At 43.4% G+C, this 13944-nt stretch overlaps 1 protein-coding gene across 1 annotated transcript in view; it reads right to left on the bottom strand.

Annotated features, from left to right (window-relative positions):
• Nucleotides 1-1357: 1357 nt before the first annotated feature.
• Nucleotides 1358-13944, bottom strand: part of CNPY1 (canopy FGF signaling regulator 1) — a 33860-nt gene continuing 21273 nt past the window's right edge. The window contains exons 2-4 of the mRNA XM_064487776.1: nt 7440-7643; nt 5571-5667; nt 1358-1427 (exon numbers count right to left, since the gene is read on the bottom strand). Of these exons, the coding sequence (XP_064343846.1) occupies nt 1390-1427; nt 5571-5667; nt 7440-7643 (339 nt within the window). The 3' untranslated portion in view covers nt 1358-1389. The remainder of the gene's footprint in view (nt 1428-5570; nt 5668-7439; nt 7644-13944) is intronic.

The raw sequence follows: 13944 nt of genomic DNA, 5'->3' as shown, positions 1-13944 counted from the left end.
ACTTTTGGGGGAGGAGACAGCTCAGTGGTAGAGTGCCTGCCTAGCACACACAAGGTTCTGGGTTCTGGCCCCAGTGCCTCCACTTAAAAAATAAGTAAATAAATAAACCTAGTTACCTCTTCCCCTAAAAAATTTTTAAAAAAAGCTGTCTTCTCTAAAAAAAAATTAAAATAAAGGTATCCGACTTTTAGTAAGAGCTGAGGTGGCAGAGGGAGAAAAACGGAAACCTCTTTTTAAAAATTTTGGCAAATTTGTCTAAACTTCAGAATCGTCTCCTGCGGAGGACTCAGCTGAGCAGTTAAACAGTGTGCTTTCTGGGCAGCCATGTAACTTATGGCAAATAGTTTTTGCTTTTGGGGGGCAGAACGTCACCCTACTTAGTAAATTCTCAGAGACAACAATGAGAATTTCTTCTTTAAAACAAGTGTAGAATATGCCCTGACATTTTAAATAATTAAAGTCAGATGCCAATGAACGTAAATTTAACAGAGACAATGAAACATCTGACAGTGAGATCATGACTCCACTCGTCAGTAACACGGTCCAAAGGTAACTTCCCAGAAGGCCCCACCTCTCCTCCTGCCTCCACACCTACAACAACACCCACACAGAGAACGAGAGGTTGGTGAGTGGTAACATCTACACGCCAGATGTGAGCTGAAAGTCTTTTAAAACAAAGGCACAACAGTAGAGTTTGCAGCAAAACAAAAAATAGCCAGTAGTGGCTTCCTTTAAAATTAAAGACTAAGAAATCAGCCTTCTACATCATGTGAATTCAGAAGCTACACGTAAGAAAGGCCAAAAGAGTTCTTGTTCACTATAAAAGTGTTCCCTACTTTTGGTGCATTTAAATTGTAGAAATTAGGATATTTTTACACTTAAGGTTTCTAGAAACTTAAATTTCATTCCTGATATGAAGTGAGGTCATTTCTTTAAGTGATAGCCACAGAAAACCTGGAATCTGTGGCAATACATTTCCTTAATTTCATGACCATGCAAGTATTGATGAAATCCAATCCAGTTCCTAACAAACAGAACACGATCCACGTGCGTGAAACAGACAGTACATGCTATCAGACCCTTATTTCATTTATGACATCTCTTCACTTTTCCCCTGCTACTAGAATCAAATGCTTCATGGCCGAGCTGTTTGTATCAAAATCTGCAAAGGCAATCTGTTTTATGCACTCCTCAGCTTCACCTATAGAAAGAACTGGGCTTGTTACAATGCCGAACAATAGATTTTTCAATAAATTATCAAACGTGAGACGATGTAGTAGAAACAAGAGACACAAAATTTCTTCTCAGGAAGAAACATGAAGACATAAAGGCAGACATTGACCTTTGGGCTGTGGCTTGACTCCTTTCTGCCCAGCAGCCCCGTCCTTCCTAGAGTTCAGTATGATTAGCAGAAGTTTTGCACAGACCTGGAAAGAAAAAGCATTGCATGGCATCACCATTACATTGAACACCAGCCCGTAAGTCATTTGTTTTCTGCAAAAGCACATCTCTGTGGAAGCACATTTTTAAAACTTTGTTATTATGGATGTTTCCAAATACACACAAAGGTAGAAAGAAGGACGTAATCTACTCCCCTGTAGACAGTCAGACGCTGCTACTGTTGCCCCATTTCCAGCAGTTTTTCCTGGAGTCATTTGAAACAAAGCCCAGGGATTGTGTCGCCTGCCGGTGGCAGGGGCACACTGGGCACTTAACCCGAGGGGCAGAGGTGATGACGCTTCGATGCGTCCTGCACGTCCAGCTGGCAGCCGTTCACGCCAGCTCCCCTTAGACTGGGCGATGGATTATTTTAGCTGCAGAACTTATTTAAAATTATTACCATGCTAGCCTTTGTATTATTTTATATTATTAGCCTTGAAGGTAAATGTGTTGAATATTAGCGTTTAACACCCTCATCAGTGCTTGGAAGTCTGTACAAAAAGGTAAAAATGCTTTTATTTTAAACGTAGGCTAAACGTGTCTGGATACCTGAGACCTTATTCCACGTGTGGCACTCAAAGTGGTCACGTGACAAACTCACCAGTCTGATGCTTTTCAATGTTCAGATTTGATATCAAAGCAGAAGTGATATGTATATAAAACACATTTATGTATTTGTATCTACACACCCACACACTCTATCTAGTGAATACGCCCACCAGCCCAAGGGCCCATCCATCTGCAACCCAGGGGCACACGTGCTGCCCTGAGCAGGGCAGGGCTACCTTTTAAACCGCAGCCTCCAGCCTACCGAGATCTTAGAACATCACTTTTCACTTCAGGACAAGTGATAATCCGGAGAAGCCCGGGTCAGATGCCACAAAGCATCCCAGCAGGAAGGTCTAGTGAACTCACGTTTATTTTCGGCCCAGGAAAAAAAAAGAGAGGCATGGAAGACGTAAGCCACGGCCGCGGTGCCTGCCCCGCACCCCCGGACAGGTTGTTTGATGCCTTCGATCCTGCCCAGTGAGCAGGACTGCAGCAGCGTCCACGGGTCCCTCTGCAATCCCATCCCCTTTCACTGAGCTGTTTTTCATTCGTCGAGAAGATGATATGTTTATGAAAATCTCACTAAAGTGTTATTCCTAAATCCAAACACAGTCGTCTTAAATTTAATCTACGATATGTCTCCTCCATTTATTTGTGTGTAGGGGAGGGGTGAACCTTAGAATCTTGACATTTTACAGAATCACATGTGTGTCAACTAATTAGGTGGGGGGGTCCTTTCACAAAGTACACAAATCTCCATGATGTACACTTTCCACATCTTACAATTTTCTGTGTCAGTTGAACCTCTAACGCTGACACGTGTACAAGTCTGTGGGTGTGCCCTCATCTACTCCCAGGCAATTATTAAAAATAAAGTGAAAGGTCTACATTAAATAAAAAAACGCAAAATTCTCACACACACACCCCAAGTGAGTATAAGGTATGGAAAGGGACTAGCCGTTCAATCAAACCTCTAGTATTAGAAACAATCTATTTTTGAAAACAGCATTTATCTCCCTAAAAGCAATCCGGACATTTTAGGAGCTCTCAGTGTGGCGTCCTGTAGGTCATATACACTTGGTGAGGAGTTACCAGTTAATGTAGTTCCATAACCTCCAATACACACACACACACACACACACACACACACACACACACACAGTCATTTCTTTAAAGCACCATTTAAATTGTGCAGATTGATCACAGCAAACCTGGGGTACAGCAGCACAAGATAAAGCATTGCCTTTACAAAACGAGGATGAACGTCACGCCACTGCAACAGACGTACTGCACTTGTGTTTTAGATTATGTTTAAAAGCACCTGGGGGGAGGGTACAGCTCAGTGGTAGAGTGTGTGCCTAGCGTGCATGAGGTCCTGGGTTCAATCCCTAGTGCCTCTATTTTTTAAAAAAACCTAATTACCTCCTTGCCTCGCCCAAAAGAAATTAAAAAAAAAAAAAACACCTGGAGTTTTTCTACAATATAAGAGTCTCACCTTTCACAAACTATCTGCAACCAGTATGTTCAAACACGCGACCTCTTTGCTGCTGCGGTCATCAGCTGGAGTTATTCTCATCGCCGTGATGCCTTAGCTTTTTCTGGCGATAATTTTTAAGTTTGAAAACCTCTCTACTTGTTCTGTGGTTTTAACTTCTTTCAATAGCAGGGGGCTTTGGGCGGGCAGGGAGCCTGGTCTCTTCTTAGGGTTAACGCAGTCTCAGTCTTTAATTTATAAATGGCTTAGAACATGCATAAATATGTTCCAGAGAGAAACGGCCCCTGAAAAACCTCACTCCACGTGGATCTGCGGCAGCCATGTGGCTGTTTGCTCTCTGGAGTAGTTACCTTGTATTCTCCATAGCTCTGGGGCACTGACAGTTATGTTTACAGTATCAGCTTTTTTAAAAATGCTATTAAGAATGATTGGATCATGTTATTTTGCACTAGTCATACTACACATCTTAGATTTATGCTTTATGCTTGTATAGTTTAGGATAATATTCATTTTTATTTATTTCCAATTCAAAATATGCAGAAGGAACGAAAAGAGATCGTAAATATTACTGAAATTAAGTCAAATTGCTGCACTTGGGAACAGAATCTTTCCCCAGAATCTTTTATTTGGGGCAGCTCAAAGACCAGCGTAAAGAAAAGGTGAAACGTGCTCAAGCCCTTCTGTAATATCCGAGCAGGGGCTCATGACTTGTATTTGCCATAGACGATGATGACGAACCCAAACCCTTAATGGGGGAAAAAATAGGAAAACAAGTATTTCCAATATCATTCATCACATTTTTGCTTGTATCTTAGCCCACACATACCTCTCCGCATTGCTTGAAAAACTTCAAAAACAATTTCTTTGGGAAATTGTGACTATGCCCTTATTTACGTGAATTTCACAAATTGCGACAGCCCTTACCAAATCGATGGCAAAGACTCTCCAACTCCTGAGCAAGTCATTTCACTGTAATTGTCTTCAAACTCCCAGCCAAGCCGGATTTTAAACAGAAAATAACCCCACTATCTACCCAGAGTAAGAAACCTTAGCCATGTTAACAGGAATGCATTACTTTCATGTTCAGTAACTTTTGATGATGAATATGTATCTACCCATGTGCAGTAACTTGTTTTAAGGGCTTCAGCCCTGAATCCGACCCTGCGGACACAGGCATATTATACTTTATTATAAACAATTGCTGAAAGCTAAACGGCTCAAGCTTCCACAACTGCACGATAGTGCTTCCCCCAGATTTAAATCACTGTCTTCTGATATCTCACCCATTTTCCCAGAGGGATCTGAAAAGAGTGTACAGCTTATAGTACATTCCTGTAAATGTATTTTCAAAGCATCACAGTGGTACAGACTAGAGGGTGTGTGTTCAGCTGAACCGAGGGGCGAGCCAGGCAGGCCTGGGTTCCCCTCTGTGCACAGGAAGCAAAGTTCAGGCGATGGTTCCCACCTGCCGATTGTGTGGACGCGCGTGTGTGTTTCAGAACAGGAATCCAGGATTATTTTCCACCCTCTACCGGAAACAATTTTTTTAAGAAGCAGATATTCTGGGAGAGGAACTTGAGAAAAAAATTCAGCACCCCTCCCAAATAAACAAACAGAAAAACGCCTGGAACTTCATGCTCAGTAAAGATCCCACCTGATGCCGGTACAGGCACCAGACACGTCATAAAGAGATTCTCTTCCCTGGTCCAGGACGGGGAGCTCAGCTTTAAAAGTTTACAAAGAGAAAGTGCTTTGGATGCGTGCAATTCTGACCAAGTACGTGCTCCTTCCAGATTGGAAGTCAAGCACTTCTGAATTCACTTAAAACGACAAGGACAAGAAATGCAACCAGCAAGGCCACCGAGCCCAGAGCCCGGAGCCCAGAGCCTGGGAGCCCCGAGCCCTGCGGCTGGTTTGTTTGCTTTCCCCCACATGGTGTCTTTTCTGATTCAGTGGAGACCCCTCGCTCACTCACAGGGAGACAGAGAGGATCGGTTTGGAAAAAAAAAAAAGATGCTGCAATACAGAGTGAGAGAGAGAGAGGGGTGGGCCAGGGAGAGGGCACGTGTTCCATCAGACACAGTACCTGATTTTCCACTGCACAGCTTGTCAGCGAGGTGGTGCACCTCCTGGGCGATAAGGGAGAGTATTTCATCCTCATACTCTTCTATTATAGCTTCACACTGTGGAAACAGAAGAACAGCATATGGGGATAGATATGCACTCGAAGGACAGCTTGTTAGGAAGGACTTGTCACAATTTTATTAGCTAAAAATATAAAATCATGTTACCAAAGTGGCCCATTTTTCTTAGCCCTTTGATTTAAGACGTCATTGCATGGGATGAACCCTCTTCCCAGAATGCTAATTGCATGGCTTTCCTGAGACTTAGCGAACTGATTAGTCGTGTTGAAAGGCGAGGGTGAGGAAGGAAAATGGCTCTTTGTATCTGTTTCTCATCCTCAGACTGGGACAGAACACAAGCAACAGGAGGGACGGAACTCCTGTTTCTGGAGCTGAAAAGTCTTCGTTTTGGGGTTTCTTTTCTTTTCTTTTTTTTTAGAAATGTTAAAAAACATAGCTCCTTGAAATGATCAAACCACTTCCCACTAGATTTAACATAATAATCCATTTTGTGGTTTTAAAACAGGGTCTGAAGTGTGAAAATCATTAAGCTTTCTCATCAATCAAAACAAATGCATCTTCAGTTTCACTCTGGATAACAGGCTTGACAGCTACTCAGGAAAGTTTCTTTTCATACCATTTAGAGATTCATCCAGAATTTCACTTCGCTTCCCCTCCCACCCCCCAAATCTGACATTTCAGAGAAGAGGAAGCTCAGATTTGTCCATGCATCTGAAAATCTTAAATTCTGACCGGAGAAGGTGCCTGCAGCGGAGAACCACAAGGTTACACTCGTAGGAACTGTGACGCTACCGAAATGCGTTCATCCGAGACTCATGACTCATTTTCCGAGTTCATTAAATGAGACTCGAAAAAAATTTTAAAGGCATTTAAAAGTGTTTAAATTCCACTATAATACGTTCATGTGAGACCTGTGAAATGCAAGCACACTCACTCGTTGCAACTCCCCTTCCGCAGAACTCTCAGCCTGAATCACCGCCTTTACTTTTTAGTTACAATGAAATCTTCAAAAGTCAGATGAGGTCCTTATTTCAGGGTTTTGGCCCGGCTGACATTTTGATCAATGTGAGCACTAAGGACATTTCTTAAAAAGGCTTTCCCATTACTTTGTCTGATTCAACAGCATTGAGTAAAGTGAAATCTATTGCCAAAGATTTTGCCAGGCACATCCTAGCAAGTCCGCGGTCAGCATTCTTGTAAAATGGACATTGTGATGCGAGGAAATGTGGCGTAAGGCCAACTGCCACACCTAAGCCTTTGCCTAAGGTTAGTTTGTGTTAAAATACTTGAATTAACTCAGGGGAAAATAATTCTCTCTTCTGTGAGGCTTCAGGAGGAAAAAAGATGATGTGCATCACTCTCCCTCCATCATTTGGCTCTAAATATTTGAAAATGACATTCATTTTAATTCGGATTTTAACCTCGGAACCACAGCCCCTGATTCCTTATGTGGGAACCTGTAAGAGACCTGCTTTGGCAAGGGGACCGACTGAGTCCCCGTCCTGAGCGTCCACAGGAGCCAGGCAACATGCAAAGGGTGCCTCCAAGTCACTGGGATTTGGGATGCACTTTCTGGGGAAACCATTTCAGCGTCTCCACTGAGATGAACTATCACAGCTCTTAGGTGTCTCAAAAGGCAAGTCACTCAGCGTGGGGTTAACACTGAAAAAGCAGCGGGACCACAAAGCAGATGCATCTAATTTTAATGTGCTTGTCTCCAAAGGCAATGAAACCCGAAAACAGACAGCCAAACCAGAGCCCCAGAATCTATGTGCCCTAGAGCCCAGGATTCCTCCAAGAAGAGTGCTTACCGCGAATTTCAAAGGTCTGTAAGCATCTGAATAAAAATAGAATTTTTTAAATTCTTTGTATATGTCGTCCTCCTTCCTGGGAGCAAATCTCTTGAAAGTCTTCTCCTTGGTCACGGGGTCGTCTTCAAGCTTGTAGTCATTCATCCGCTCACACACTTTGTCCAGGAGGTCTGTGAGAAATGCCTCCGACTGGGCTAAGGGAATCTGTTGAGAAAAAGAGGAGAAAAAAGGGGGAGAAAACGCCTTAATGTTAGTATTATTTTAAAAAGGCCTTCCACTGAAAGCACGTGGGAGCACCCCCACCCCGTGCAAACAGTATTCCTGCCCCGATACAGTATGTAGACAGTTAAATTATTTACCTAACTTGAGAGGTTAGCTTAAACTCTGGCTTTCAAAAAGCGCCTGGGGTTTGAACGTAGACAGAAGAAAAACTTACATTCAAACTAGAAACTATACTTGCCATAAGTTTGAAAAGTCACTGAATATGCAGAATAATTCATTAGGGCCAGAAAATTGCTGTTATGATCTATTTTCGTGCGAGAGACAGACAGACAGACAGACAGACAGACAGACAGACAGACAGACAGACAGAGCCAGGGGGAGCGCCCGGGTCTGGTGTCAGAACTCTCCTCCAGCGCAGCGCAAGTTGGGCGAAGCCACGAGTTTTGCGCCCCGCGCGCCGTGGGCCCCTCCGCGGCGGCTGCAGGCCCGTAGGGCAGGAGCAGGGACAGAGCATGGACAGGGACAGGGCAGGGGCAGGGAAAAGCCAGGCTTACGGAACATCCCGGCTTACGGAACATCCCGGCTCGCGGGCGCGGCTGCGCCGTCTTTGGAACAGCTGGTGCCCGTCTCCGCGCGCCCCTCTCCCTCCGGAATCCAGCGAGGATTCAGAGGACCCTGTGGCCACCACCTCCGCCCCGCGCGGGGGTCAAAGAGCACCCCTCGCCCTTGGTAACCAGGACAAAAACTCGGGGGCCGTCTAGACAGGTCAAGGTGCAGGATGCAGCGTCCCCGCGGCTCCTTCCGGAAGGGGGCGGGGACCCGCCAAGGGCGCCGAGGACGCGCCGCGGTCCCGGCCTTTGCGGGCTTTCTCCCTCTCCACCCTCTGCTGATCAAAGTAGGAAGTTTGCATGACAACCATGGTGAAAGGGGCTGAATCACAAATGAACTCGATTTCTGCGATGTTGATCTCTCCAGCCTCCATTGTCCCCTTTCAGACGCAGTGTGAACCCTTCCGGTGCCAGCGGCCGCGCGGCATTCACATGCGCGCTCCGGGCGCACAAAGGCCTCCGCGCCGCCCTCCCCGCCATCTGGCCGCGGGTCCGCGCCCGCCGCGGTTCCCAGAGCCCGGGGTGCGGCGCGCCTCTGCGCCGTAAGCCTGCTTCCAGCAGAAACCCGCTCGAGCATCGCCACCGTCACCCCCCAGTCTCAGTAAGGAATCAACTTGGGGGGTGGGGTGGGGGGTGCGGAGAGCAAAAGGAAAACACCACTAATTAACTTTCAGCCCCCCCTCCCCCGCCACGTGCGCCGTGATAATATCCCGCCTTCTCCCCCAAAACTTGACTTGAGCTGGATTACGAACTGCTTTCAAGGCCCACGCATTCAACTTTGTGGTTTAATAGTTAATTAAGCTGGAATGTACCACAGCATTATGTATTCGCTAAAATATCGGGTTTTTTTAAACGCGAGGGTTTTAATTTTTTAAAATGTCTAAATGCCTAAAGTGAGTGGCTTAAAGCGCACACTCCAAACACAAGCTGTGCTTCATTCGCACCTTTAATTGTGCCACTTAAGCATCGTTGTAAAACCAAACCAAAAAAAAAAAAAGGTTAACAAACTGAAAATCTGTTTTATCAACTTTCAGAAACTAACGATTAAATCTGTATTGGGACCGAAAAGCTAGAAAACAGAGGTAAATTCTTAAATTACAGCTCATCAAGCAGATCGTTAACAGGACAATTGTGGCTTTTTCCTGCCACACAAGCACCTTAGTATATTTCCTTATCTGATCCATGTAAGTTCACTCATAATACCTTCTGGATGTCAGCAAAGCGGCATTTTACCTCAAAGTGAAGAGCTGGCTCTTGCATTTAAAAAATCTAACTGTAATCAAGAATCCATTCTCTCCCCCCTTCCCTGACCCCCTCCTTCCCCAGTCGCACCGCACACACTGAGGGGGAGGAGGTGTCACAGGAGGGAGAGGCTCTGGCGGCGGGAGGGCGCGCTTGGAGCCCAGGACGCAGCCCCAGTGCACCCCAGCCTCTCGCGCTGAGCTGAGGCCGCTCTGGAAACTGGTTCCTCAAGGCTGACCTCACATCCTGAGCTGCGTGCAAAGATTTCTGAATATATAAGATCTGAGCAAGTCAGGGTGCGAATGTGTGAGACCTTTCACAGCTGACTTTCAAGAGCCATCTTATGTGTTTCCTGGGCTGGTGCGTTTTGAAAACAGCCCTCACATGTAACGTTCCGCCAGACGGGGTGCTTTTTCTTGTTTTGAAAGTGGGACATTACACGTTCGAATAGAGTCGTTTTGTACCATTTTAATGCAAGTACGTTATATCTAGGGATCAACACGTGAATTTTGCTGGTTGTATACACCTTGGAAGGCTAAGAAGCTTTTTGGTGTAATTCGCTGGCTCTTTTGAGTAAGCATTCTTTAATAGAAAGAGTAGAAAATGTTGCTGGCAGAATGCTCAGAAAAATGCCGTTTACAGTCTTCACTGAAAACAAGAAAAGAAGACACCCAACATGAGGCTATTAGTGTTTGTTTTAAAGAAAAAAAAATTAAAAACTGATTTAAAATCCCAATCTAAGCATCCGATTTGGGTAGAAAATTTCAAAGAAAATGATGCTTGCGCACTGCAGCTCTTCCCACATTTACTAAAATGCACACTGTCAGAGCTTAAAATGATTCCGCGTAGCTGAACCACCTTCAGTAAATTTAAAGACTGTTCATGGAATAATTGAGCCCTTTTCTCCCCTCAGAGTGTTTTGATTAGAAGAGTGCAATAAGTATTGGGGCAAGTGGAATAAAACGAAGTCTTTCTTTCTATACTACAAAGATTTTGAATAGTACTTGTCAACAAAGCAACTCCTGTTGTAATCTTAGGGGAGCACTGCCTCCACTCTGGAAGGAGGGTCTCGGAGATACTAACCTCATTAAAATATGAATGAAAAGGCCGCCATCGCTGTATCAGGAGAAAACTGACCCACTAACGCGGTTTTCTTATCAGCCATTACTTTTACACACGGACTCATTTGGTATAAGTTATAAATACAAAAACGATCTGTTACAATTTCGCCGCTATCTTGAAGCACGTTCATCACAGTAAATCCTGACTCTTTCCCACTTTGAAACCTAGCTACAACTCTGAACCGTGCTCAGTATACATAGCGTCTTCCCCCCACCCCTTTGGGGCTCTTCTGACCGTGTGTTTGTTATGTGAGCAATGAAATGCGGGCGGGAGGAAGTACTGGCATCCCAGCTTGAAAATGGGAAAGAGAATTTGAAAGTTTTGGCTTTGTTTTCTCGAGAAAACTGGAGTTAGGGATTTATTCCAGACCGCTATGGCAACACTTTAATAACAGTCAATTACAGGGTGCTTCTCATGTTCCTTCATTACTGTGTCTCTGTTAATCTTGTAACAAATTTCTTGCTTGATAGCTATCACAATCAGGCAGGAACACAATTATGTTACAGTGCACAGTTGGACATGGAGACTGTCCTTGTGGCATATCTGTCTTTTTCACAACAGTCTGGCGATCTCAAATAAATCTCACTTATCTTCACTGTTACTTTGGAACCTCCCTCAGATGTGAAACCAGTATTCAGCCTGTTTGGTGGCTGATAAATCGTTTCACATTGTTGCGAAGATTTTCTTTCTAGAGGTTTAGTTAATGTAAAAATTGTAATAGCGTTACAGCAAATATTTCATCTCGTTTAATCACTAACTTTTCATCCATAAAAAAATTGAAATCACTTCTGATATTAGTTAAAAGTCAATATTTAGAAGTGAAAATTCAAACCTCCTTTGCTCTAGGCTATAGCAGGGAAAGCATGAATCCAGAAACTCTAGTAAGTTGATGAGATATGTAATTAGCTTTTATGTTAATTGACTGCTATGAGTTTGTTGCATGACACTTCTTCATATAATATGCAAATAGCATTGACTGTTTAGTTTTATTAGATAATATAATTAGAAATCTAAAGAAGCTCATTTCAGTGAGGAAGAATACAGGCTGATACATTTTCCAGTGTTCTGTGTATCAGAAAAAATGAATCCCATCTGGGCTTAATCAATAAGAGATTTTCAGTAGCCTTTGTTCAGACAGCCAAAGCCAGCCAACATACAACAGAATTAATATTAGTTTTTCCAGTCACATAAATTCAATGTTAAAACAGGTGAATTTGCGCAATCAATAAAACCTTGCGGGCAAAAATACAAAGATTCCAGCACAATTTACCATAAATGACACAGTAAATTTACGAAAATAACATCGAAATTTTGCCTCCTTTAATTTGAATAATGGGAAAAAGTCATCCTTATCATTTGAAATGAAGCATTTTGTGTTTCCTATTCTTATTCATGGGCACATTATGTCAACAGAAAGTATGTGCTCAGGTTGTGAGAAAAATAAAAATAATAAAAATTAGAACAATGTGATTGGGGGGAATTTCCCCCAGGATTCAAAACTGTTAAAATTTCAATCATAGTTTTTTTTATTCTGGAACCTGTTTTCAACTTAACTGTCTAGAAAAGGTAAAAGTGCAGAAAAATTGCATAATGGGTCACCATTAATGAACTCCAAATTGGGGTCATCTAACTCAATTTGACTTTTTTTCCTAAAGTTAAAACAACACTTTATTTTCATTATTAAGTACAAAATTGGCATTTGCATTTGATTTCTCATTTTAAAAACTATTCTATTAGTCTTAAAAATAGTTTTCAAACATTTTAGGGGAACTGGAAAGAAATACAGCTCTCCATGTGAAAAATGTTACAATTTTTCAACCTTTGTTAAAAATCACTCTAAGGGAGGATTTAGGACGCCCTTTTCACGCCGCTTCTGAGCTTTGACCTCTGCTGGCTTACCCCGGAAGGATTTTGCAGATTAAAAAAAAAGTGATAGAAAGAAGTGACAGTGCTTAAAAGGGCAGAGGCAGGGGGACTGCGGCACTGATAGGGCTGATGTGCGTTTGTTCGTTCAGCAAATATCTATTGAACTCCATCTCCCTGTCGGACAAACACACCTCTCTAATTCAGATTTTTTAAGGAGACTTCTGTGATTCTGAATAACAATTAAAAGAAATACTTGAAAAAGCCTGTGTGCCTGGAAGAGGTCCAGTAAATATTAGTTGATGTTACTATTGACTCCTGGCCTGTCAGCTGAGCGGAAGGTCACATTAATGCAAAATCTGCGTCCTTATTCACAGGCTTTCGCCCCCCTCCCAAAACTGCGTCTTTCATCATCTTGTTACTGAAAACGTAATGGTTATCTATTTCTAACCACCTCTGCGAAACACTTCCCCAGAATAGCAAAGGTGGAAAGTCCCACTTCGGGGATCTGTTGTGGCGTTCCCCAGCTTCGCCATCTGTATACTTGTGGGCAAATGGTGCGGTTTCCTTAGAACACGTTAGAGGTCTCGGAGGAAAAGGACAAAGAATGGGAAAAGTTGAGAAACTCGGGGTGTCCCATCTCCACCACTGCGGAAACCTGCACGCACGCACTGGTTCCCGCTGGCAGAGGAAGCGCTCTCCATCTTTAAAAACATTTTTAAGTAGGAAAAGTAACACCTTGACTTGTTTTATTTTTAATCCAAAAGCGACAAAAGGATAGAATAAAAAGTAAGGCTGCTGCCTACCCCAGACCCGAAAGCTCAGTTCTCCTTCATCCAGAAACATTCTAAGGGCACCTCTGTGTGTGTTTGCATGAATGTGGGTGTGGTGAGTGTGTGTGTGCATGTGTCCCTCTGCAAGTGTATATATACGTGGGTGCGTATGTGTCCATGTGTGTGTCCGTGTATGTGTCCGTGTGTGCGTCTGTGAGCATCCCTCCTTCTCTTTTCCTAAAGCAAATCTCTATTTTATTTATTTAAATTTTATTTTAAAGTTTCTGAAACAATCCCTTTTTATTATTTTTTTTAAAAAATTTGGAGGTGGGTAATTAAGTTTGTTTATTTATTTATTTATTTATTTATTTATTTATTTATTTATTGAAATGGAGGTCCTGGGGATTGAACCCAGGACCTCATACATGCTAAGCACGCGCCCTACCACTGAGCTCTACCCTCCCTGGCTTCCTTGGTTTTTTTGCACAAGATCATAGCACAGCACACACTGTCGGGTGCACTGTCTTTCTCACTTGGGGACAAGAGGGCTTGGTCACATCCAGGAGACTGAGGACTGTCTACTGACTGTCACTGGATGAAGGCACACTTACAATGGAGGCATCAAAACTTACATCCACTGTCACGGGAGAAGGGTTCAAAGATGCCCGCATCCCG

The sequence above is a fragment of the Camelus dromedarius genome, chromosome 7 (assembly GCF_036321535.1).
Source record: "Camelus dromedarius isolate mCamDro1 chromosome 7, mCamDro1.pat, whole genome shotgun sequence".
Taxonomy (NCBI): Eukaryota; Metazoa; Chordata; class Mammalia; order Artiodactyla; family Camelidae; genus Camelus; species Camelus dromedarius.
Note: the sequence above shows the minus strand (reverse complement) of the source record. Positions and strands in the feature narration are given on the sequence as shown.